Source organism: Canis lupus, chromosome 5 (assembly GCF_011100685.1).
Source record: "Canis lupus familiaris isolate Mischka breed German Shepherd chromosome 5, alternate assembly UU_Cfam_GSD_1.0, whole genome shotgun sequence".
Lineage (NCBI taxonomy): Eukaryota > Metazoa > Chordata > Mammalia > Carnivora > Canidae > Canis > Canis lupus.
Window position 1 is genome coordinate 15,485,028 of NC_049226.1, and position 25,132 is coordinate 15,510,159.

A 25,132-nucleotide genomic window follows, 5' to 3' on the forward strand; every position below is an offset into this window, starting at 1 on the left:
AAAAAAGACTTATGAGGAGTAGGAAGATCAAGACTATTTAGTACCACTGAATTCCAGACAAATAAATTGTAATTTTTTACAAAGTCTGTGGCCTACTTCATTGTCAAGCAAAAGAGAATCATTAACTCTTACTCGGGACTCAGAGCACCTTTCAAGGTGTGGCTCTGGAAAGATGCCACGTTCCTATGGCAACTACGAATCGCCATTTTAAGTGTTCTCGCGGCCTCCCGCCCTGACGTCACTTCCGGTATCACCTGTGTGGTTACCGGGAGCCGTAAACAAGGTGTGCAAGCATCCAGAGAACTGTCGGGATGCAGCAGAGCGGAGCGGCTGGAGGCCGTGGCTGCGCTCTGCTCCCACTGCTGGGCGTCCTGTTCTTCCAGGGTGAGAGCTCCGGCTGGCGCCCCCCACTTCCGGTCGGGGGGTTAGGGAAGATGGTCGGTTTTCCGGTTCCGGTGGGGGGGGGTCTCAGGAAAGCCCCCACATTGCTCCTCGCAGTGCCGGAAGTGGGAGGGGGCGTGCGCCTCTTGTATTCGCCACCCGCTGAGTGGGCAGCTTGTCCGTGCTTTCCTGAGCCCTGGGCTCGACCACCTTGCGTGGCTCACGTGTATTCTGGCGATGGCTCCACCCGATGGAACCGCGGAGGCCTCCGGCTTTGGGGGCACCCTGTGCTATCTTGTGATGGGTTATCAGCGCTTGACGCTGCTGTGGTTTTGTGGTCTGTGTGTCCTGAATAGGAAGGGGCAGTTCTAGTGTTCAGGAGTTTGGCTCAGTAATTTTGGGAGGGAAAATCATGACTGTTGGTACTTTTAATTTTTTGTAGGTGATTGCCAGAGCCTTGAAAGTGAAATATTTATTAGTCACAGAAAGGATGTGCTGTGATTTCGTTCCAAGAGGCACATTTTGTTGGGGGGAAAAGCAACTGGTGTAGCATTTTATTTTATTTTATTGTTAAAGATTTTATTTATTCATGAGAGACACAGAGACATAGGCAGAGGGAGAAGCAGGCTCCCTGCGGGGAACCCAGTGCTGGGCTCCATCCCCGGATGGGGGATAACCACTGAGCCACCTAGGTGTCCCTAATGTAGCGTTTTAATAACATTTTTATAATACAAGAAAGGGCGTATCAATGTTAAAAATTTTAATCTATTAAGTAATATCAGAAGTACAGTATTCACGCTATGGTATAATCAGAATTAGGATAAATTTTGCTTTTATGCAATTTTCAAATTGCACTAAAGTCCAACCTAATTACCTTTCATTTTGGAGTGCAATTATTTCCTGGATTTGTGTGTAAGTGTGTGTGTGTGTGTGTGTGTGTGTGTGTGTTATCAGGAAATCATATGTTAGTAGAACTTGGATTGTTGAAACTTCGTAAAGTTTCCCGTGGGTAAGTGGGAATTTCTGAAGGGGGTCTTTATCGTGAAATCTTCAGTTCTAAATCTTAGCAGGTAATGCCAAGAAGTTTATATTTATTTGATGACTAATATTCATGTTGCTGGCACACTCCCTGATCCCTCCCAGCACTTTGTGTCATCACAAGTGTCCAGTTTTTCAGCTAAATTCTTTTGCAATATAATATTTAGGCTGACCTACTATCACTCTAAATAATCCCAGTTTCATTTGTCTCTCTCCCTCTCTCCCACGCAAATATTCAGATATTGTCCTACTGAGGGAAAAACCCTAGAAACGATGGGTGGTTTATTTTTTATTTTTTTAAAGATTTTATTTATTTATTCATGAGAAACAGATAGAGAGGCAGAGACACAGGCAGAGGGCAAAGCAGGCTCCATGCAGGGAGTCGGACGTGGGACTCGATCCCCGGTTTCCAGGATCATGCCCTGGGCTGAAGGCGGCGCTAAACTGCTGGGCCATCCAGGCTGCCCGGATGAGTGGTTTCTTAAACTTGATGTCATTTCATATTGAGAAGTATCCATCAAATACTCCATATCAAATAATTCAAACTTAAAAGTTTGTTTTATGGTCCATATAAACTCGAATTGACTTATCTTTTGTCTTAAAAAAAAATAACAGCTTTATTGAGATACAGTTCACATGCTATACAATTTATCCATTTGAAAGGTACAGTTGGGATGCCTGGGTGGCTCAGCCTTTGAGCCTCTGCCTTCATTTGGGCTCCGGGGCGTGATCCTGGAGTTCCTGGATCAAGTCCCACTTTGGGCTCCCTGCAGGGAGCTTGCTTCTCCCTCTGCCTGTGTCTCTTCCTCTCTCTGTCTCTCTCATGAATAAACAAATAAATAAATCTTTAAAAAATAAAAGATACAATTGAGTGGTTTTTAGTATATTCACAGACTTGTGCATCACCACCATAATCAGTTTTAAAATATTTTCATCATCCCAAAGAAAAACTTCATACACATCAACAGTCACTCCCTATTCCTCCCTTCCCTCAGCCTCTGGCAGACACCAGTCTACTTTCTATTGCTATGGCTTGCCTGTTCTGGACATTTCACATAAATGGAATCATATACATTCCTTTGTGGCTAGTTTCTTTCACTTTGTATGTTTTCAAGGTTCAACGTTTTAAAAAATCCGTTAGCCAATAGACTTTGGTCTCATATCAGTGTTTATTTGCTTTTCCTCTTCAAAGATAGGGCCCATTAAATGATTAGCTTGTTTGAATTCTCCAAGTTATAAACACGGTCCTGTTATATCAGTTGTCATAGCATGTGGAAACAATAAATTAGCTTAGAGTTCTTACACTTTTCTCCATTTAAGTGTGTACTTTTATGAACCAAATATTGACAGATTTGTATTTCGGGAAATTGGTTGTACAAAACTGGGAGTTTTTTCACATTTTTTTCATTCCTTCGTGTATAAAATTAATGTGTGTTTAAATGTGGTTTTCTTGGTTCCTCCCAAATTAAAAAAATTGTTAATTATTATGAGTATATATATATTGGCTATTTTGACCTGGCAAGAATGATTTTTTTACTCAGGAGAAAATTTAAATCTCCCTAAGCACATTAGGCCTAGGATGAAAATTTCTTTTTTCTTTTTTTAAGATTTTATTTTATTTATTTGAGAGAGAGCACACAAGTAGTGGGGAGGGACAGAGGGAGAGGGAGAATCAGACTCCCCACTGAGCAGAGAGCCTGATGAGGGGCTCAATCCCAGGACCCTTGAGATCATGACTCAGAGCCAAAGGCTGCCACTTAACTGACTAACCTACCCAAGCACCCCTAGGTTGAAAATTTCTAAATGAATGTAACAGTGGATTAGTAATTTTTTTCTTACTTTTTGAGTGGATTTGACAAATTATTTTACATCTGTTTATCATAAAACACTTTTAATTTCCGTATTTATATGTATATGTATATAAATGCACATATCATAATTAGCTTAATGCATTTTTAGAAACAACACGCCTGGGTAGCCAGCACCCAAATCAAGATATAGAATGTCACTGGTACTCCAGAAATCTTCCTTCTATTTTCTTCCAGTTATTATCCTTTCTCTCCCAAGGGGAACCAACGTCCTGACATATAGATTAGTTTAGTTCATCCATGGCTCTTATTTTTCTCTATACACTTAAGACTCACTTACTTAGTATTTAGATTTCAGCAAAATGACTTTACATATTGATAACTTTATGGGAGAATCATGCTTGTGAATATGGAATTCAAATATATTAACAAGAAGTTAGTTGGTAGGTAGATTTATTAATGGTGTACTTACTATAATTCAGTAACCAAAATTTGCTGAGAACTTGTAGTTTTTAAGCTTATTTTGCAATAATTTTTGTTTCATAAAAAGGAAACTTTGATGGTTTCATTCAGTTGAATATTACTGAGCATTCACAGTGTGCTAGGCTCTGTTTTGATGAGCTCAGGGTCTATTGGAGAAGACCGACAAGTCATCAGGTAATTTTAGAATCTGGTACTAAGAGAAGAATGTGGGAGCACAGAAGAGGTGCCCTTAATCTGCCATGAGGGTACAGGGAAGACTTCCTGGATGTGCCACCAAAGGTAAATCTTGAAAGAAAATGGAGAATGAGTAAAATTCCAGATGTAGAAAGGAACATGAACGAGGCATAGAGGCATTAAATAACTTTCCAAACAAATTTTCTGAAACTTAAAATTTGAGTGGGTTAACTTAAATCACATGTGGAGTTTGTATGTGTGTGTGTAACAGAGTTGGCTGGAGAGACATTATGAGATTCCTACTTAGAACTGTAACCCATATATTTTTCTTTGCTCTAAACCAGGGTTGGCAAACTTTTGTAAGAGGCTAGAGAATAAATATTTTATTTTTTATTTTTATTTTTCTACCTGATATTAAGGTTTGTTATATAGCTACAGTAGTCCAAGAACTGTGGTACTTATACAGAACTGGACCCATAAATCGGTGAACAGAATAGTGAACCCAGAAGCAGGTCCACACAAATATGTTCAATTGATTTTTATTTTTTAAATATTTTATTTAATAGAACATGAGCAGGAGAGCAAGAGAGAGAGCAATTGGGAGTGGGGGAGGGGCAGAGATAGAGGGAGAAGCAGACTCCCACCTGCGCAGGGAACCCGATGCCAGGGTCAATCCCAAGACCCTGGGATTATGACCTGAGCTGAAGGCAGATGTTTAACCAACTGAGCCATCCAGGCATCCTGAGAATAAATATTTTAGGCTTTGTGAACCATATGGTCACTGTTGCAACTACTTATAAGGTTCTGTGTATCACAAAAGCAGCTATAGACAATTTATAAATATATAAATATGGCTATGTTCTAATAAAACTTCATTTACAAAGAGACATTGTAGGCTACATTTGGCCCATGGGCCATAGTTTGCTGACCTTTACCCTACGCCAACTAACCATTGATATTATCTCTCAGCTATCTCAAAGGCATATTAAACATATCCAAAATCAAGCTTATGTTCTTTCCTATCAAGCCTGGTACTTCCTATCAAGCCTGGTCTTTCCTATGTCAGTGAATGGTATCACCAAGTCAGAAACCTGGGAGTCATCCTTGACATCTCTGTTTCCCTAACATTCCACAGCTAAGCTAACACCAATTCTTGCTGATTTTAATCTGTAGGTATTGTCTTCCTGGTTCTTTCCATGTCTACTACCACCAACTCAGTTCAAGCTTTCTTTATTTCTCATTTGACTATTTTAGTAGCCTTCTAAGTAATCTTATCTTTACTCTTGACTTCTCCTGCATGTCTTCCCTCGAGTGATCTTTTAAAAATGAAAACCCCATCATGTCTCTTCTCCTTCAGTCCTATGTTTAAGTATTTTCCATGGCTTTCCATTACTGTAAGAATAAGGACCCAAGTGTCTGAGGCTCTGCATGATCTGCTTCCTGCTTACCTCCTAGCCACACCTTTCTCTTATGCTATTTGTGTTGGAGCCATACCGCCTTCCTTTTGGTTCCTTGGCTGACTGTGCTCCTTCCTGGCCCAGGACCTTTGCATATGTTGTATTCTCTGCCTGGAATGCTCTCCATCTCCTCACCTTGTTACCTTTTCTTCAGAGCCCAACTCAAAAAGTAACTTTTTCAGTGAAGCTTTCATTAGTCACTCCTTGCTTCTTTATCATAACTGGTGCAGTTCTCATAATCACTCTTTTTGTCTTTGCTTCATGGTACTTATCAGATTTTGTAATTATACATTTGTCTTTATGATTATTTGATTAATGTGTTGAACTTTTGCTTTATTTTAAGCTCCAAAATAGGGTGTGTATTTATTTTGCTCACATTTAATTCCAGGCTCAGAGGGTGGCACAAACCAGATCCTCAGTAACTATATGTTTGAAGAATGAGTGAATGAATAAGAGTATTGTCATGAAAGCCTTGGGATAGAGAAGGTCTAGGAGCAAGGAGTCACTGTATCAGAGAGATCAGTAAAATCAGAATAGAAAAATACCTATTGGAGTTTTTATCCCTTGGATTTTGTAGTTTTAAGACATGATGCCCTTTACCAGAAATGGTAGTGGACTCTGTATTGTACAATAGCGGTCCACAAGTGGATGGGAAGGGAGGAAGTGCAGGCATACCCTGCTCTTTCACAAACCTGGCTTAGAAAGGAAAAAAAAGACAGTAGTTGGGGTAACATGTAGTATTTTGGGGTTAAGAAAAGATCATTATCATTTTGCTTTATTGTTACTTGTTTATTTGTTTTTAAGGATGGGAGAGACTTCTTTGTATTTAAAGTCTGAAGGGGGAGAGAGCCCCTCTGGAAAGGAAGAGTTCGAAGAGAGTAGAGACGTTTTTCTGCTGAAGCAGGACCTGGAAGGGAGGGATCCAGGGCAGAACCAAAGGATTTGGCCTTGCGTAGGAAAAGAGATACCACACCCTTTCAGATTGGATGTGGGGATAGGTGTAAATGCAGGAGAGTGCATGGATGGGCAGTTTGTATGGCTTTACATTTCTTGAAAAAAGTAAGAGGAGAAATTTTCTTCTGAGAATGAGGGATTTGGAGGTTGCATAGAGGATGGTGAGAATGTCAGAGGTTGGAGGAATCAGGAAGAGGAGCTAAGGCTGGTTAAAGGGTCATCATGCCTCATTAAGGGCTCAGCTATGGGTAGAATCCATGACTTTCTTATGGTATCTATCTGTGCAGTTGTGTGATTATTCTCCTTCAGTGTATGACAGGCATAGTATAGGAGTGGTCATCTAGGGCTGAGCTTTTCCTGAATGGGTACACTGGAAAGGGAGGAGTGTAGAGGACTTCAGAATGTGGAAAATATTGCAAAAAGGGGATAGGAAGAGAGTGGGTATCTGATCAGCACACTTTGTCCCTATACTGGAATTTTTGGTGACCTGTCCACTTCCTTCTCTCAATCTCTGTCTGCTCCCTTCCCTGTGAGTTTTTGCCCTTGATGTGCTGTGTGTAACAGGGGAAATAGTCTTTACAAATTGAGGGCAATCAACAGTATGTGTGCTTGAGGAGCATTATGTACTAAATGCTATGAGAACAGTAAAGAAAGAACAGTGAGCTGCACCAGGGAATTTGGAAAGGTATCACAGAGGTACTATGTGAGCAGAGTTTTGAAGGTGTGCAAGCTTTGGGCTGTGTGTGGTATGGAAGGACCAGGCAGGATTGGTAGAAATGGGGACAGCCTTCCAGACAAAGCCATATTCAAAAAGAGGCACATTGACATGAAAGGACAGAGTAAGTTTGGGAATGGCAGACATTCTGGGCATGGTGAAGGGGCTGGGATGGGTAGATAGGTGGAGGCAGAAGTTTAGGACCAGATTGTTACTATGTGGGTTTTATTCTATAGCCCAAAGAAGGAATTATTGAAGGTTTTTGAATGTTTGTGGTATTCATTTTAATAACAACAGCTAACATTTATTGAAAGGTTCTATTTCACATGCTGTGCTAATAAGCATTTTATGTGTTGTCTGATTTAATCTTATCAAATCCTTACAGTGATCCAGTGAAGTAGGTCTTGTCATTTTTTCCTTTCTAAGGAAATCGAAGCTTAAACAGGTTAGGTAACTGTGATTAAAATCTTACAGCTAGAAAGTAGCTGGGCTAGAATGCAAGTCCAGGTCTATCTAATTCGAAATCCATGCTTTCAAATCTCTCAACCATATTTACATTTTAGGATAAAGGAATAGTATGAGGAGAGTGTGGATTATCCATCCATTCCTGAGGTTGTGGGAGAGAATAGGGGCTGAGGGATGAAGGCTTTCCAGATTGAGGAACAGCATTTGCAAAGTCAAAGGAGGAATGACAGGTCATTGGCAACGTCAAGAGTGGCTACTGTGGAGGAAAGAGAGGTAATCCTCATCTTTGGGACGGGTCAGAGTCTTATTAGAGTTGTGAGCTCAGTCTTGGTGTCCTCCTTTTAAGAGGAATGTGAACAAACTAGATTGTCTTGAGAGGAGCAAGAAAAATGATTCAAAGCAGACAGAGGTAAAGGTGTTGATGACTCATAATTGTGTCTGTGATGGGAAAGGTTGAGAGAGTGTAGGCAGAACTGAAGGCCCCGGTAAGGTTGAAGCCATCTAACCTTCACTGAACACTTACTCTCCGGGGGTAGGCAGGCTTTATAGTGTTACATCTGTTTTAACTCATTTATTCCACACAGTGACTTTCTAAGGTAAGTGCTGTTAATTATTCTCACCAGGGTGAGAAGCTGGAGTGTAAAATAGCTTGCTAAGACCATAGAGCTAGCAAGCGATAGAGTTGGGATTTGCATCCTGCCTCGACCAGGGGGACTGTGGGTTTTCAGGATGGTGTGTGGGTTTGTTCTCTTCTGAATCCTTGCTGCCCGGTTTGACTTGGGCCTGACAAAAGAATCGGGGCTTGTTGCAGTAGAGAAGAAAGCAGTAAAAACAAAGTGCTGATGACTTCCCTAAAAAATGGCTCCCTAGTGGAAGATAAATTTCTACTCTGTTTTTTGAAAGGGGATTGGTCAGAAGAAATTGGGACCTCTTTCTGGGTGGAGCTGGAATGCCAAAGTTGGATATATGAGCCTGTTTTGGAAAGAGTTAAATCTCTAGGGAGTTTAAAAATGATTATCTTATTTTTGCATTTTAGAATGCATTAAATTGTTCTGTGTTCCTTCCCCATGATTTACTTTTAATGGATGTAGGATTCATTAAGCAGCTTTAAGAGGGGGAAAAAAATAAAACACAACTGGATAGAACTTGGGGGCAGTTTTCAAAAATTCTTTGAAAAAATTTCCTCCTCTTATTTTCTGTTCTTATTTTGCTGGTGGTTGAGAAAGTGGTAGCTTCAGGTTACAAGTGTGCTGTACTTGGGGGTAAGTCCCTGAGACCACAGCAGCTGCTATAATTCCTGGGGTATAAGTGTGTCAGGGGGTGGAGGAGGGGGAGTACATGGCATTGTGTTTCAGCTGCCGTAGGCGGACCCACTTGTTTGTACTGCATTTAACCACAAGTCCGTATTTGGAAAAATGCTGGTGTGATCAGGTTTTAGAGTTTTTTACCCAAGCATTTATTCTGTGATTTAATATTGTAAAATGACAAAAAAAAAAAAAAAACAAAAAAAACAAAAAAAACTACCCCTTGGTTAATGCAGATAGCTGCTCCTTGTTCTTGTTCTTCTGGGCCTGCCTGAGAAGATATTTATCTATTACTACAAGAGCCCTAAAAAACTATAGTGTCTCAGTGTTGCTCACTCAAGTCTATGTGTTCACCCAGATGCATCCCTTTTACATGTTGGGCTTGCTTTAGGTGTTCACGTCGTCCTTTCCTTGGAGATTAAAGTGGATGGCCATGTCCGGGGTTATGTGGGAGAGAAGATCAAGTTGAAATGCACCTTTAAGTCGACTTCATCTGTCACTGACAAACTTACCATCGACTGGACATACCGAACCCCTGGCAGCAGTCGTACAGAATCAGTGAGTGTTTTCCTATTAAGGAGATTTCTTTGAGTCTTCAGTAGTCAACAGCTCTGGAATCCTTCTATTCCAGGTCCCAGGTGTACCTCAGGTCTTCTCATCTTAGAATTGAACATGAGCTTCTATATGAATAGAAGATGAGCTGCTACCCTATGTGGCGTTCATTTGGTCATGTAGGGCATCTCATTCTTCAGTGTGAGATGTTGTACATAAGCTATGAGGAAAAACATTGTCAGAAATTCAGAGGAAACGTGGCTTACTTTTGTTTCCTCTTTGTTGTTTCCTCTTGCATGTTTTCGAAGCTTGTTTTCAGATTCAAGATACTAAAAAGAGTACCTCCAGGACCGCTGGATAGAAAAATTCTATAGGTCCCAGTCATAGATGTCTTTTCTCATAAAGCTGCTCATTTCCTGTGGTATGAGGTTGTCTCAGTGGGTATATCTATTGGTTTAACTATACTCTGTAGATTTATCTTGGCATCGTCTCCTAGTGTATAAACATCTGCATTGATTTATATTGTTCCCTTTGAAGGAGATGGTGGCACCTCGTGTGGATGACAGATGCTGTTAGTGACAGATGGTCTTGCGGTATTAGAAGCAATATACTTTATATACACATATAAAACACATTTATGGTTTGGATCTCATTGTGGATGTCTAATTGAAGATTGCAATGCTATAAAAAACCCTTTCTCTTTATGCTTCCAGCAGTATCCTCAGTTCAGCATAGGTGCTATCAATAATGTGAATGTTGTAGCTGTATGTTAAAATTGTATTTTTGAAAGCATCCTTAATTCTTTTATCCTGTTTCCTTCATTGGAGACCCTTCTCTCTGATTTTAATATATAAGCTTTGAGTTTTGTTTTAGGACCCATTATCGAATGCCACATAGCTAGGAGTTGGGGAGGGGATTCCAGTGAAGGAAGCTAGGCTGTATTCGTGGTCCCTTTTTCTTTCTCTCTCTTTTAAAGATTTTATGTATTTATTCATGAAAAACACAGAGAGAGAGGCAGAGACATAGGCAGAGGGAGAAGCACGCTCCCCGCAGGAAGCCTGATGTGGGACTTGATCCCACGACCCTGGGATCACAGCCTGAGCTGAACGCAGGCCCTCAACCACTGAGCCACCCAGGTGCCCCTCCCTTTTTCTTTAGACTTAAAATAGTTCACTTTATTTTGAGTGGTCAGAAAACTATGGCTGGCCTTTTTCGACTCTGCCTCATTGGCCAAAAGTAGGACAGAGCAAGCAGTAGGGGATCTTCTTGGGTCAGAAACCTTAACTGCAAGCATCAGTTCTTGTATGGTGCTGTTTTCTATGAGGCTGGTCAGAAACTCAGCAAGCTCACACAAGTTGGGATCAGTGGACCTTTAAAGTCATGTGACATGATGTCATGGTCCAGGTCAAGTCAGTCAGGATCCTGTCACACTAATTGGGTAGCAAGGATATGAGTATCACCAATTTAACTTGGAATTTACAGGTTGGATTAATCTTGAAGATACACACGCATGCCTTGATTTGTCAGTAAGGAGTTCCAAACCCTTTTATATAGATGCTAATAATCCACTGATTATTATTATAGGCATTCATTACCTCCCTCTTTGTTTTTTTTAAGATTTTATTTTATTTTTAAGATTTTTTTTTTGTTTATTTGAGCAAGAGAGAGTGAGAGAGGAGAGAACAAGCCAGGAGAGGGGAAGAAGGAGAGGGATAAGCAGATTCCCTGCTAATCAGGAAGCCCAATGTGGGACTTGATCCCAGGACCCTGGGATCATGACATAAACCCAAGGCAGACGCTTAACTGACTGAGCCACCCAGGCATCCCTAAGATTTTATTTTAAGTAATCTCTACACCCAACATGAGGCTTGAATTCAGCACCCTGAAATCAAGAGTTGCTGTTCCACCAACTGAGTCAGGCAGGTGCCCCTTATCTCCTTCTTTGGAACATTCATCACACATGTTACTATTTCTTAATATCTGTATTTCCCATTAGACTGTAAAAATCCATGAGATTAGGGACTATGCCTGGTTGGCTCTCACTGAATTTTTTTGCTTAACATAGTGCCCAATATATAGTAAGTGTGCTATAAGTATTCATTGGATGAGTGCATGAAGTGTTAAGTGATTCAGCGTCTTCTCTGGGAAGTTGCTCTTCAAAATTGGGCAATTTGGTGGTTGTAAATGGGGAAGTACCATGTAAACAAAAAAAGAGGAAAGCCTTGAATCTTGCATAAGAGAGAAAGACCATATTGTGTTGTAGTACCTGTCTGCCCTCTACCAGACATAATGAAGTGCTTTTGGTGACAAAGTGTCTGACCATCAATCTGAAGCAGCGCTGTTTTAATTCAACAGACATTCATTGAGTCCTGATCATGCATTTGGCTTGGGGGTTTTATTAATTGCCAAGATAGATAACTTGAGAGAGGCTTGATTATATTATACCTACTTCTGTTTGTTTGAGGAATAAACAAAAACTTCCCCTGCCTACTTATTAGCTGTGTGCCTTTGAGTAACTCACTTAGTTTTTGGCTTTGTTTCCCTTTCTGTAAATTTGGGATAATCATACCTGCCCCGTGTATATAGTTCAGTGTTGTTATGCGGCTCAAGTGAGTAAATCGGTGGGAATCATTTGCAAACCAGAAAGTACCACACAAATAACAGATGCTACTTTAGAATAGGGGTTCTCAGCTTTAGCACTATTGACTTTTTGAGCTGGATAATTCTCTGTTGTGGGAAGCTATCCCATGCAATGTAGGATTTTTATCAGCATCTGTGACCTCTACCCACAAGATGCCAGTAGCACTCTCCCCAACCGCGACAACCACAACTGTCTCCAATAATTGCCAGATGTTTCCTGGAGACCCACATTGGCCCCCGGGTGACAACTACTGCTTTAGGAATTCAGGGAGAATTTAGAAGATCTGAGAGTTAGGATCCTAGGACTCTTTTGTCAGGCCTTTTCCTGATAAGTGTATTAACTTGTCTTTTAACCCATAGGATGGAGGTGAACCAAATATTACAAAGAAAATGTCCAACTGAGAAAATCCATTATACCTTTGTACTTGATTTTGGACCTACTTAGCTTTACATTTTCATTGCATTTTGCAAATTAACTTTTTTGTTGTTGTTGTTATGGTGTTGCTTTCTTAGATTTTCCATTATCAGTCCTTCCAGTACCCAACCACAGCAGGCACATTTCGGGATCGAATTTCCTGGGTTGGAGATGTATACAAAGGGGATGCATCTATAAGCATAAGCAACCCTACTATAAAGGACAATGGGACATTCAGCTGTGCTGTGAAGAATCCCCCAGATGTGCACCATAATATTCCCGTGACAGAGCTAACAGTGACAGAAAGGGGTAAGCCAACTGCCACCAGCCTTCTTCTGCCAGGCTCTGTGACTTCCATGGTGCTTACTGTAGAAGTTAGGGACAAGCAAAACCACCTACTGTCTTTATAAGCCAGTCAGTCAGTGGAACAGTCTGCCATCCTGAATTATCTATTAGGATGAATTTCTTTTCTTTTCTTTTTTTTAATATTTTATTTATTAATTTGACAGAGAGTGAGAGCACATGTGAGCACAAGCAGGGAGAGTGGGAGGGGGAAGAAACAGATTCCCCACTGAGCAGGGAGCCTGATGCAGAGCTCCATCCCAGGACCCTGGGATCATGACTTGAGCTGAAGGGAGCCACCCAACAGACTGAGCCACCCAGGCATCCTAGGATGAATTTCTTAATCTTTATTTTGCAAACTGAAGTTGTTTTTCAAATGCTGTTATAGTTTCCCCATTATGTATTTTTTATTTTAACCTCAGGTGACCAGAGGTCTTGTGAAATGCATGGCAAACCTGAGTCAATGGAGGCTTGTTATCAGTATGAAATAGAAGCCATTTGATTTCCCTAATCTGTTCATATCCTCAGTTATGAGGCCGTGATCTTGCCTGTGTGTTGAAAGAGTGCCCCCTCTAATGATGGGAAGCAGCACATTTCTGTTACAAAGGGCAGCATTTTCCTTTTAGTGTGAAAGTGCAGGAAAGTAGGTTAAGGACGCACCTTTTTTTCTACATTATTCCTGGGTGAATACTGAGTGGTCATTCTAATCCTCTGTTGGATTTGAACCAAAGATGTAGAGATACAGAACTGCATTATGGTTTGTTATAGATGCTTTATCTCCCAGGTCTTTCTCAAGTTTACCTGTCTGTCTTTTTTTCCCTGTTTCTTTCTGCCTCCCTTCCCATTCCCTCTCTCTTTCTTTTTTTGAGACGGTAACTCAAGATTTCAAAGATATAGGCACGTTCATGCTGCAGGCTGTGTAGAAACTAGTATTGTTTTTTTGGAAGACAGTTCGGTAATATGAATCTGAAGCCTTAAAAGTGTATGCCTTTCAACCCAGGAATCCCATTTTAAATCTTATCTTAAGGAAATAGAGGTAAATATGAGGATTTATGTACAAAGATGATCATCATAATGTAGCTTGTAGAAAGGAATTGGGAACAGCTTGAATGCCCAGCATTGGTTCAGCAAATTATTCAGTGTAGTAGAATACTGCGCAGCCATGAAAAAGTAACACTGGGAAGGAATTTTTAATGACATGGGAAAAATTTATCATATATTACATTTAAAAAAAGGAGTTTAGAAGTAGTCTGTAAAATATGATTCATACTTCTAAAAATAAACACTCTCCTATCTGCAGACCCATACCCACATACTCCGAGAAGGAACGCTGAATGGGTAGATACCAATGTGTCAATCCTATGTAGTGGCATTATGGCTACATTTTTGCTTTTCCTTGTAATTTCATGTACTTTCCACCTCTTCTACAATGAATTAATGCTTGTTGTTATCAGAAGAGATACAAATGCAAAAGTAAAATCTAGTTATGTCAAAGGAGGCCCTTTTGCACCTTGTCTGTCCCTCTCACCTTCCTTTTTTCTTCCTCTAGGTTTTGGCACCATGCTCTCCTCTGTGGCCCTCCTCTCCATCCTTGTCTTCCTCCCCTCAGCTGTGGTGGTGGTTCTGCTGCTGGTGAGGATGGCGAGGAAGTCGGCAGGGCTGAAGAAGAGGAGCAAGTCTGGCTATAAGAAGTCATCCATTGAAGTTTCAGATGAGTAAGTCCAGCTGGAGCCCTGAGCAGTTAACTCCTTTTCTCTGCAGAGCCCTGCTTTGTGGATAGTCCCCAGAGCCCTTGAGTCCACCCCTTTCCTTTTTCCCAGGCCAAGTTTAGTTCTGCCAAGGAGTATTAGAAGGAAGGTTGGAAGTGAAGCTAGTGGATATTAATTTGGAGAGAGAGATGGAGCAGTGAATATGGGGTCCTAGTCTCTGCTTTGAAAATCAGATTGTACTATGCTATGGTTCTACATATAAATTCTGAAGTGGTGAGGGTGCCTGTGTGGCTCTGTTGGTTAAGCATCTGACTCTTGACTTCGGCTCAGATCATGATCTCAGGGTCATGAGATCAAACCCTGCATCAGGTGTTGTGCTGGGCTTGGAGCCTGCTTAAGATTCTTTCTTTCCCTCTCCCTCTGCCTCTCCTCTCTTGCTCATTTTCTCCCCCTCTCTAATAAGTAAGTAAGTAAATAAATAAATTCTGGAATGAATATCACAATCCTTAAAAATTAACAGGAAATTCCAACAAGTCAGTTATTTTTCCCTTCTCATTTTGGCACCAAGCTGATGTGTCCCAACAGAAAATGCCTAAGCAATAGGAAGGCTTTAAGGATAGCCTTGGACAGCAAAACCATTTTAAATAAGAAAGATCTGTTCTTGGTCAGCAGGTGCTCTGAGAGGCTAATTGGACTGTGATTATCGAAGGCATTTATGAAACATCATGTTGCCAGTGAGCAGGCATGATCCAGTATTTTCCCTAAGAATAAATCTACTAAAAACAGATGACAGGAACACCTGGGTGGCTCAGCAGTTGAGTGTCTGCCTTTGGCTCAGGGCATGATCTCGGGTTCTGGGATCGAGTTCCGCATCGGGCTCCTTGAGGGGAGCCTGCTTCTCCCTCTGCCTGTGTTTCTGCCTCTCTCTGTGTCTCTCTCATGAAAACAAAAAACAAAACAAAACAAAACAAAAACCCAAAACACAAATCTTAAAAAAAAAAACCCACAGAAAACAGGTGACTAAAGTCTGCCTAAAACCTCTTTTGATTCTTCATTGTCTATATCGGAGGTTCTTAACCTTAAGACTTCCTTAAGGAACCTTAAGACTTAAGGAAGTCTTCCTTGGGGAAGTCTAAAATTTTATTTGTCTGTGCATGTGTGTGTGCATGCACATGCTCATGTGTACATGTGTTTATTTGATTGGAGAGAGAGTGCCCTTTGTGGGGATCTTTGGTCCCCTGAAAAAGGTAAAGAGCTCTTGGTAGAAATACTAAGAAGTCTATTTCTTCTTCTTTTTTAAAAAGATTTTATTTATTTATTTATTTGAGAGAATGACTGCCTGAGACAGAGAGAGAGGAAGAGAGGGCACGAGCAGGGGGAAGGGCAGAGGCAGAAGGAAAAGCAGGCTTTCTGCTGAGCAGGGAGCCCGACGTGGGAGTAGATCCCAGGACCCCAAAATCATGACCTGAGCCGAAGGCACTTAACCAACTGAGCCACCCAGGCGCCCTGAGGTGTCTATTTCTAAGCATGCTCTAACAAGATTCCTTATGATCCAAACTTCAGGCCCATTGTTTCCTGACATTTCACCTGGTTCACTCCAAATGCCAGCTTACACAGCTTATTTTCTTCTCTAAATAAGCTGCATTCACTCAGGTCTTTCTTCTTTTTACCCCCCTGCATGCTTTTCTCTGACTTGGAATCCTCTCCTTCCCTCCCTGTTTGCCTAGAAAACACTTCCTGATCCTCCCTGACCCAGTTGAAATATCTTCTTCTCTGGAATCTCCCTGGAATCCACCTAGGAGAACAGGCTACTCCCCCGTCTTTGCTGCCACAGCAGTTTGACCTTAAGCTTATTAAAACATTTTATTATGTTGTATCATAACGTACTTGTTAGGTTTCAACAGGTTTCTCACACCCTGGAGGTTGTGAACTCTTCAAAGGAGCAGTGTTTTATTTGTGTCTTGATCCCCAGCCCAAGAGGATGGCTCAGGCATGGTTGGTGCTCAGTACATTTCTAAATGAATGATTGGGACCAGCTTCTATTATTGGGCACTTCCTATGTGTCAGGCCCTGTGGTACGTGTTTTACATGCGGTTATTTTTTATCCCAGAGTGTAAGTAACCTGCCTACTCACACTTCTTGTAAGTGGTAGAACTGGAATTTAAAATGATACCTATCTGACTTCAATAGCTGTGCCCTTAAGTGCTCTACTGTACCAAGGACAGTAATTGTTCAGATTTGGTTTTCTTCTTTTTCTCCAGCACTGACCAAGAGGAGGGGGATGATTGCATGGCGAGGCTCTGCGTCCGTTGTGCTGAGTGCCTGGTAAGCCCATGCCATTTCTTTGTTTACTACTCATGTTCCATTTTCCTGCTTACTTAAGGGGATCCTTTGCCCTCAGAGGCAGCAGAGGATATGCAGTTAAGGTCCAAAGTAGGGTATGAACCAAGGTCTTTCCCCAAAGTATTTTGGTCTCAAGGAGCCCCTACCAATTCTAACCATTATTTTGGTTTCATCTCATGAGCATAGAGTGGTGTCCTTAGGTTAGGGAAGGGGACCACGTCTCTGCCTACTGACAGAGAGCACCCTGAGAGAGGAGTGGCCCATGCCACTAACGTCACACTAGGAGACTTTGGGTGCCTGGACTCAGAATCCTGAACTGAACTTTCCTGCTCTGCTTCAGTTTTTTTGTTTTTCCCAGGGAATTGGAGTGATATAACCTTTTAGGTGACTTGTGGCTTTATCGATAAAAAAATACCCATGTTGGAGGAATGCTTGGGTGGCTCCCAAGTGTCTGACTCTTGATCTTAGCTCAGATCTTGATCTCAGGGTTTTGAGTTCAAGCCATGTGTTGGGCTCCATGCTGCGCATGGAGCCTACTTAAAAAAATAAAATAAATAAAATAAAATAAAATAAAATAAAATAAAATAATAAAATAAAATAAATAAAATAAAATAAAATAAAATAAATAAAATAAAATAAAATAAAAAAAATAGAAATACCCATGTTTGAAGCCTGAGTGTTGATTTAAATTTTCAAAGCTGTCATCCCTCCATTTTTTTTTTTAAAGCTCTTGCTGTGATTGGTAGGCTTGCGTGGTTGTCCCAGCGTCCTGGGAGGAAAGAGCCTCTGATGTGGTGAAGTTGGAAACAGGTCAAAAGCAACTTATGATCTAATATGAAACATACCTGTCATTTGCAGGGTTTAAACTTGAGTTCTCTTTGTACTTATGGCCAAGCTCAGTACTTAGCCAGATGACCATAGCCCAACTATTCACTGCAGTGTTCTTTGTTTCTCTCTCTTTCAAACTTGAATATAATATGTAAGATGAGGGGAAAGTTGAAGAGGATCTAGCAATAACCCTTCAGGGTTTGAATACTCTAGTAATACAAAATAAGTTAGTATCCATGATTATTATCCACATTTCAGATATTTTTTAAAAAAAGATTGCTTGGGCAGCCTGGGTGGCTCAGCGGTTTAGCGCTGCCTTTGGCCTAGGGCGTGATCCTGGGGTTCCGGGATTGAGTCCCACGTTGGGCTCCCTACATGGAGCCTGCTTCTCCCTCTGCCTGTGTCTCTGCCTCTCTCTCTCTGTCTCTCATGAATAAATAAATAAAATCTTTAAAAAAAAAGATTGCATTTATTTATTTGAGAGAGAGAGGTAGTGAGAGAGAGCAGAGGGCAGAGGGAGAGAGTGAAGCAGGTCCCCACTGAGCAGGGAGCCTGACGTGGGACTCGATGCTTAACGGACCACCCAGGTGCCCCCACATTTCAGATATTAATTCATTCAGTAGTTTTTACTGAGTATCTGTTATGTATCAGATATGATTTTGGGTACTTAGGAAACCGGAGTGAACAATAGTGACAAAAATCTCTGCCCTCAAATAACTCACATTCTTTTCCATGTGTAGAAAACTCTCATTCGGGATCCCTGGGTGGCGCAGCGGTTTAGCGCCTGCCTTTGGCCCAGGGCGCGATCCTGGAGACCCGGGATCAAATCCCACATCAGGCTCCTGGTGCATGGAGCCTGCTTCTCCCTCTGCCTATGTCTCTGCCTCTCTCTCTCTCTGTGTGACTATCATAAATAAATTAAAAATAAAACTTAAAAAGAAAGAAAACTCTCATTCTTCAAGACACAACTGAAACGTCACCTTCCCTTAAATTGTGGGTACAAATAATAACTAACTAAATCTTTAAAAAATAAGCAAAACATAGAATATACCAGGTGGTACTTAATGCAGTAGGAAAAATAAGATAGGCAAGGGAGATGGGATGGTTGGATAGAGGGTGAGTGGGGACACCCTCATTGAAACAATATTTGAGCAAACACCTAAAAGAAGTAGATAAGCAGCCATATAGCTGTTGTGCAGGAACATTCCAGATAGAGGAAATGGTAGGTGGAAAGACCTTGTGGAGGGGAACACATTTCAGGGACAGCAAGTTCTAGGGACAGCAAGGAGACCAGTGTGGCAGGAATGAAGTGAGCAAGGTGAAGAATAGCATTTGTTGATATCAGAGAGACAATGTCACATCTTAGAAACTTTATAAGTGATTGGAATAATCTGGGCTTTTATTCTTTTTTTTTTTTTTTTTTGGCTTTTATTCTTAAAGAAATGGAACATGCTGGAGGTTTTTTTTTTAATTTTTATTTATTTATGATAGTCACAGAGAGAGAGAGAGAGAGAGAGGCAGAGACACAGGCAGAGGGAGAAGCAGGCTCCATGCACCAGGAGCCCGATGTGGGATTCGATTCCGGGTCTCTGGGATCGCGCCCTGGGCCAAAGGCAGGCGCCAAACCGCTGCGCCACCCAGGGATCCCGCTGGAGGTTTTTAAGAAGAGAAGCACTACTTATTTCCAAAGGCTTACTCTGGCTTCTGTGTTGAGAATAGGTGATATCACGGTCAAGGGATCATGAGAGTCAGAAAACTCAATTAGGAGACCTTAGCAATAATGCAGGTGAGAGAAGGTGGTACTAGTTTGAGCCAGGGTGGTAAGGAGTGGTCGTATTCTGATTCTAATTGGAAGGTAAAGCCTGAAGGATTTATGGATGGGTTTCACGTATCTGTGAAAGAATGAGAGGAGTCAGGGATAATTCATGATTCTTGATTTGAGCAACTGGTGGAATTGATAGCATAGGTGGAAGAGATATAGACTAGAGCCCCAGAGCTCTGAAAGGTTGGCAGTTTGGAAGAGGAAGGGGGAATTGGGAAAGGAGGCTGAGAAGGAACGTCCAGTGAGGTAAGAGAAAGCCAAGGGGGTTTGCCATCCTGGGAGCCAAGTGAAGAATGTGTTTCAAGGAAAAGAAAGTGATTAACCGTGTCAGTTGCTGCTGAGTCAGGTCAAGTAAAATGAGAGCGGAGGGTTGATTATTGGCTGATCTGGTGACGTGGAGGTCATTGGTGAACTTAGCACAAGCAGCTTCGGGAGAATAGTGGGGAAGATGGGAGTAAGGTCGAGAAAGAACGAGAAGAGAGACATGGGTGACAGTGGGTGTAAACAGCTCTCGCCAGGAGTTTTGCTGTGAAGAGATGCAGAGAAATAGAGCAATAGGTAGGTGGGGGATGTGTGTCAAGAGTTACTTTCTGTTTAAGATGAGAGAGATTATAGCACATTTATAGGCTGATGGGCATGATTCAGTAGAAAAGGGAAAAATGATGCTGCAGGAGGGAGAAGGGGAAGTTGCTGACATAGCTCCAGGATGTGATGCACAACAGGAATGTTGATCTTGGAGAAAGGCAGGGAGAGGGTATCCATAAGACGAGTAGGGAAGGCCACGCAGATGAGCCCAGATGCATGTAAGTATGGCAACAGGAGCTCAGAGTTTCCTTGCTGGCTACTCTATCCTGAGTGTGGGAGACAGCAAAGTGATTAGCTAAGAAGGAAGTGAGGAAGAGGTGCTGAGGGTTTGAGAAGAGAGAGGAAGGTTGGGAACAGTCATCCAGGAGAATAGAAGAATGAATGGGCCAGAGAAATGTGGCGTGCCAGGTAGTACTAATGGGCCACTTGCGGGGAGGAGTAATGAATCCAAGTTTAAATGATAAAAATAAGAATCATGGTAATAGTAGCTAATCTTTTTTTTTTTTTTTTTAAGATTTTATTTATTTATTCATGGGAGACACACAGAGAGGCAGAGACAGGCAGAGGGAGAAGCAGGCTCCATGCAGGGAGCCTGATGTGGGACTTGATCCTTGGTCTCCAGGATCACGCCCTGGGCCAAAGGTGGTGCTAAACCGCTGAGCCACCCAGGCGTCCCAATAGTAGCTAATCTTGAATGAATGTTTGCAAAGTGCTGGGCACAATGGGAAGTGATTTCCATACATCATCCCATTCAGTTCTTGTAGACTTTCTGTGAGGTGTCTGTATTTTTATTACCCTCCATTTTATAGATAAGGAAACTGAGGCTGAGAGACGTTTAATAACTTTACTCAAGGTCGTGCAGCCAGCAGGGGGTGGAATTGGCATTAGAACTCAGAGAAACTGAGAAACCCAGACTCTGAGGTATGGTCCTGCATGTTCTGCTGCAGACAGGTGCCTTTTCATGTGTGTTGAGGTTTTTAAAAAATATCCGTCATGGAAAAGGGAACTGTTAGGGTTTCAAAGCAGAAATCAGTCCAAAAGACAACCAGTGTATGGAGGTCCTGTGATGCTTCATGGGAACACAGGTGTGCTGAGTCAGTGCCATTTCCCTGGGACTGTCCCCTTGTGCTGAGTTCCACCTGAGGGGTCATAGCACGAAGTCTTCGTCTAAAGTCTGACAGTGGCATTCTACTTCATATAAACCACCACAACTGCTGTTCTTTCCCTCCAGGATTCAGACTATGAAGAGACATATTGATGAAGTCTTCACAGTATAAGAAGAGTCACCTGCTAGCAGACAATGTCCCATCCCACCGACAGCTAAAGCGCCTGCGAGAAGTAGGAGCTGGCTTGGATGGCAGTGCTGGAGGATTCTGGAAGTCATCAGTAGAGACTTCAGGAACCATTTATTTATTGAAGAAATGTTCTTTTTATATTTATAAACTATTCAAGAACCCTCAGAAGAAACTCAAAACTATCCCTTTGAATAACTTATGTGCTAGTTGAATGAAGGAGTTCTTTTCCTGAATAGAAAGATACTTTTTGACTCCCCTTTGCTCTTGAATGTATTACATGTTTTCTTCCAGTTATTTGGGGGAGAATCTGAAATGTTGGCCACACTGCTGATGCCAGAATATTTTGAAAATATGAAATGGAGCTCGTATGTTCCTGACATGCTACCAGATGAAATGTTTGTTTGGGATAAATATCTTTTGATATTTGCTCCGTGAAGGTTTTCAGCTTGAATCAGCAAAGAGCAAATTCTCACTGGTTTTGTGACACAATGTAACTTGGAACTCTAATTTCTGTAGAGTTGGTAGGGCCTGGAGTCCATGGTTTGCCTTGACTGGGTTTTTAAAGTATTAAAGTGTCATCAATTTATAATTAAGGAAAGGAATGGTGACCTAGAGGGATTCCTTTCTTTTGTCTTGTGAGGATTTAGGTTTGTTACTTTACTTCCTTATAGCTGACTGATTAGTGATTTCCTTCTTGACGTCCCAGATCAGAGGCAAGAAAAACTCTTTGAAAGACTTATTGGCGAAGGTAAAGAGTATTTTCAGTTCTTTGCAAGGAAATACTATTTTTTTTTTAAACAAATGCCACTTGAGTTCAAATGTTGGATTGACTTTAATGAAGCTTCTATTTATAGGAAATAATCTTTTTGACCTGTCTCATTCTTCAGAACTTCTTTGTGTTCTAAAAGGTGCCAAATACGAGTGAACTGAGTATTTACAAACGTTTTTTGCATAATATTTGACTTAAGGAAGTGAGGTGGTACATAACCTCTACTTCTCATTTCTCTCCTCCGATACTTATATTAACTTCCTCCATTTTCCCACAGCAACCTATTCCAAATTTTAATTTACATGGGATTTTCTATAAGCCATTAAGAAATATGTGTGACATGCCCAGAAGGATTGACAGTGTAGTCCTCTGTAAAAGAGTGATAGAGTTTACTTCTCAATTACGAGAGACAAAAATTACTCTCTCCTCCCATCTTTGTTTTTTCAACAGGATAGTCTGAGATTCTCCATTAGGTGGCTCAGAAGGTTTCCGTACCAAAGCATAATACACTGTATACGTTATACAAAAAAATCACTTTGCCGAGATTTATTTTTTAAAATTTGGGTTATGAGTTCTGGAAGTCATCAGTAAAGACTTTAAGAAATACAGTATAGGTTTGGCCTGGCTTCTTTTGTTAATCTAGTCCGTACATTAGAGAAAAATCTGTTTCATTAAGAGACATTATACCTTTTCTTTGGTCACGTAAGGAAGTAGAAGAGGAAAAGACACATTGACTGTTCATTTCCAGTGGTTAACCCTCAGAGTCTTGAGCTACTTGGGCTTGTCTGGGGCCAGTCTAGTGAGACCGTCTGACACCTCAGCAGAGAGGGGAAAACATGTTTGAGCAACGTGAGTCAATACCTTGGGCTCTAGAAGATTTAAAGATAGAGATCTAATTGTGAGACAGACTTCTCATGGGTCCTCATTTCTCTGAGAAAGAGATGATGCTACAGGAACCCAGCTAAAACCACATTTCATGAATTGAGGAACTGTTTTTTATCTGGGTTTTCTTGTAATTTCCTTTCAGGCATGTTATGAGGATCAATCCAGTGTAGTATGTTTGTCACTGTAGGTAGATGGTGCTGTGTGGATACTCGGTCATGTTATTTGTATGTTTGATCATGATTCAAACAAGTGCCCTTCTTAAGTGACTGAATAGTAGCGTCCTTCATAAGAGTAAGCTGATCATTTAGTCTGCTCCATTGGTTTATGGTCACATCAGTCATAAGGCTGCTGTCAGTGACCTTGGCCAGCTCTCATACTGAGTCTGGATTACAGCTTGCTTTCTCTCTCTCTCTCTCTCTCTCTTCCTCTTTCTTTCTTTTTTCTTTCTCTCTCTCTTTCCTTCTTTCTCTCTCTTCCTCTTTCTCTCTTCCTCTCTCTTCTTTCTTTCTTTTCTTTTTCTTTTTCTTTTTCTTTTCTTTTTTTCTTCTCTTTCTCTTTCTCCCCTCCCATCTCCCCAAAGGAGCAAAAATCAGTGTTTGGATACCTGCCTTCTTTAAGGATGGAAGGAAGAGATTTTTTTTTAAACTTACTCTTTTAATATTTTCTCAAGTGCTATTCTCTTTTTCTTTTTGCTGCTTTCTATGCAGAACGCACTGTATGAAGACCAGTCTGGTCTAGAAAGGAAATTTAATTCTGAAAACTTCAGAAGGGGCAAAAAGCCTTTCAGAATTTTTCTTTGGCTGCTGAAGACTTTCCTCATGGTTACATTACCTTATAAATTTTGCGCATTGAGCTCTTAATTCTGTCACCAAATGTGAATTTGTAAAATGCTTTGTGTTTCCGATGTGGCCAGTTACCCCAGGCTTCTTGGAGAATATCTTAGTTTTCTGCAGCTCCCAAACCGTGCACTGGTGCTTCAAGAGGGAATGTTGTATGCTGCTGTGTAAAACAAATGTTGGACGCCAAATCCTTGAATCTGAATGTTCCGTCGTGTCACTCCGTTATAGTTCCAAAAGAGAGCCATAAGAAGACCCGTAGGGAGTGGACCAAGGCTGTCATTTAACTGCTCAGCTGGAAACTTTGCTGCCGGAAGAGGCAGTTCCATTCCTTTGGCTCCTGTGTTGGACTGTTGGACTGTTTACAGCTGCATTTCACTGCGTTTTTTTGTTTTCGTTTTTTTGTAGGAGCATGTGCACTGTTGGGCCATGTGCACAGATGTCATAACTCTTGAGATCTTTACTACATCACAATTAATAAACTGCTTTGCACTTTCTGGCTACTTTTTGGTATGTGTCTAAATATAAAATGAGAGCTGTCATATGAAAGAGAAACATTGTGATTTCCAGCATCAAGCAGCCATTTGTCTCTAAGCTCTACCCCTGCAAGAACCTGCATAGACTTGGTGGTGTGGTGGTGGAGCCAGCTCACATAGCAAGAGCTGATTGTTAAGTTTTTAGGAATTTTGCAAGCCCATTGTTAAACTTATCAGTAGTTTGAAATAGGCTATGGTGGGAATATTTATGTAAGTTGCTAGCTTACCAGTGTACACTGCTTCTCAAGAACCATATAGCATAGTCCTTGAGAAGAGCACGTATTCAACAACTTTTTATTTATTTTTTTTAAAAGATTTTATTTATTTATTTGAGAGATAGAGTGAGAACAGGAGCAGGGGTGGGGATGGATGCCACAGAGGAAGAGGGAGAAACAGACTCCCCGCTGAGCAGGGAGGCCACCAAGGGGCTTGATCCTCTGACCCTGAGATCATGACTTGAGCTGAAGGCAGATGCCTAACTGACTGAGCTACCCAAGCACCCCTTTAACAACTTTTCAAATGATACAGGACAAGTTCCAAGAAAACGTATGGCCATGCATAGGTCAAGCCAAAGTTGAAGGTGTATACACTGAGAACATTTATTCTGAACTGGCAACTAACAAGCAAAAGATACCTTGAAGTACCTAGTTCTTATCTAGGATGTTAAAATCGCCCTATGGGTTCTCTGGGGGGAGAAAACACTACCTGCCTTCTGTGAATGCTATCTCATGGTCAGAGGAAATCAACATGGTAAATTGAAGGACTGAGCAGGCATGTCTTTGAAGGCAGGGACTGA

The 25,132-nt window shown here is 41.3% G+C and overlaps 1 protein-coding gene across 1 annotated transcript; it reads left to right on the forward strand.

The window, feature by feature from the left end:
- The first annotated feature begins 238 nt into the window (after positions 1 to 238).
- Positions 239 to 24,303, forward strand: MPZL3 (myelin protein zero like 3). The gene is made up of 6 exons (XM_038536003.1): positions 239 to 384; positions 9,171 to 9,337; positions 12,485 to 12,695; positions 14,278 to 14,443; positions 16,699 to 16,762; positions 21,247 to 24,303. Exons 1-6 carry the CDS (start codon positions 312 to 314, stop codon positions 21,271 to 21,273), a joined length of 708 nt encoding a protein of 235 aa, XP_038391931.1. The 5' UTR covers positions 239 to 311; the 3' UTR covers positions 21,274 to 24,303.
- The last annotated feature ends 829 nt before the right edge of the window (positions 24,304 to 25,132 follow it).

Coding starts and splice junctions, on each gene's coding strand:
- MPZL3 (XM_038536003.1), top strand. CDS start 312: ATGCAGCAGAGCGGAGCGGCTGGAGGCCGTGGCTGCGCTCTGCTCCCA. Junction 9,338..12,484: donor GCAGCAGTCGTACAGAATCA/GTGAGTGTTTTC, acceptor TTGCTTTCTTAG/ATTTTCCATTATCAGTCCTT. Junction 16,763..21,246: donor TCCGTTGTGCTGAGTGCCTG/GTAAGCCCATGC, acceptor CTTTCCCTCCAG/GATTCAGACTATGAAGAGAC.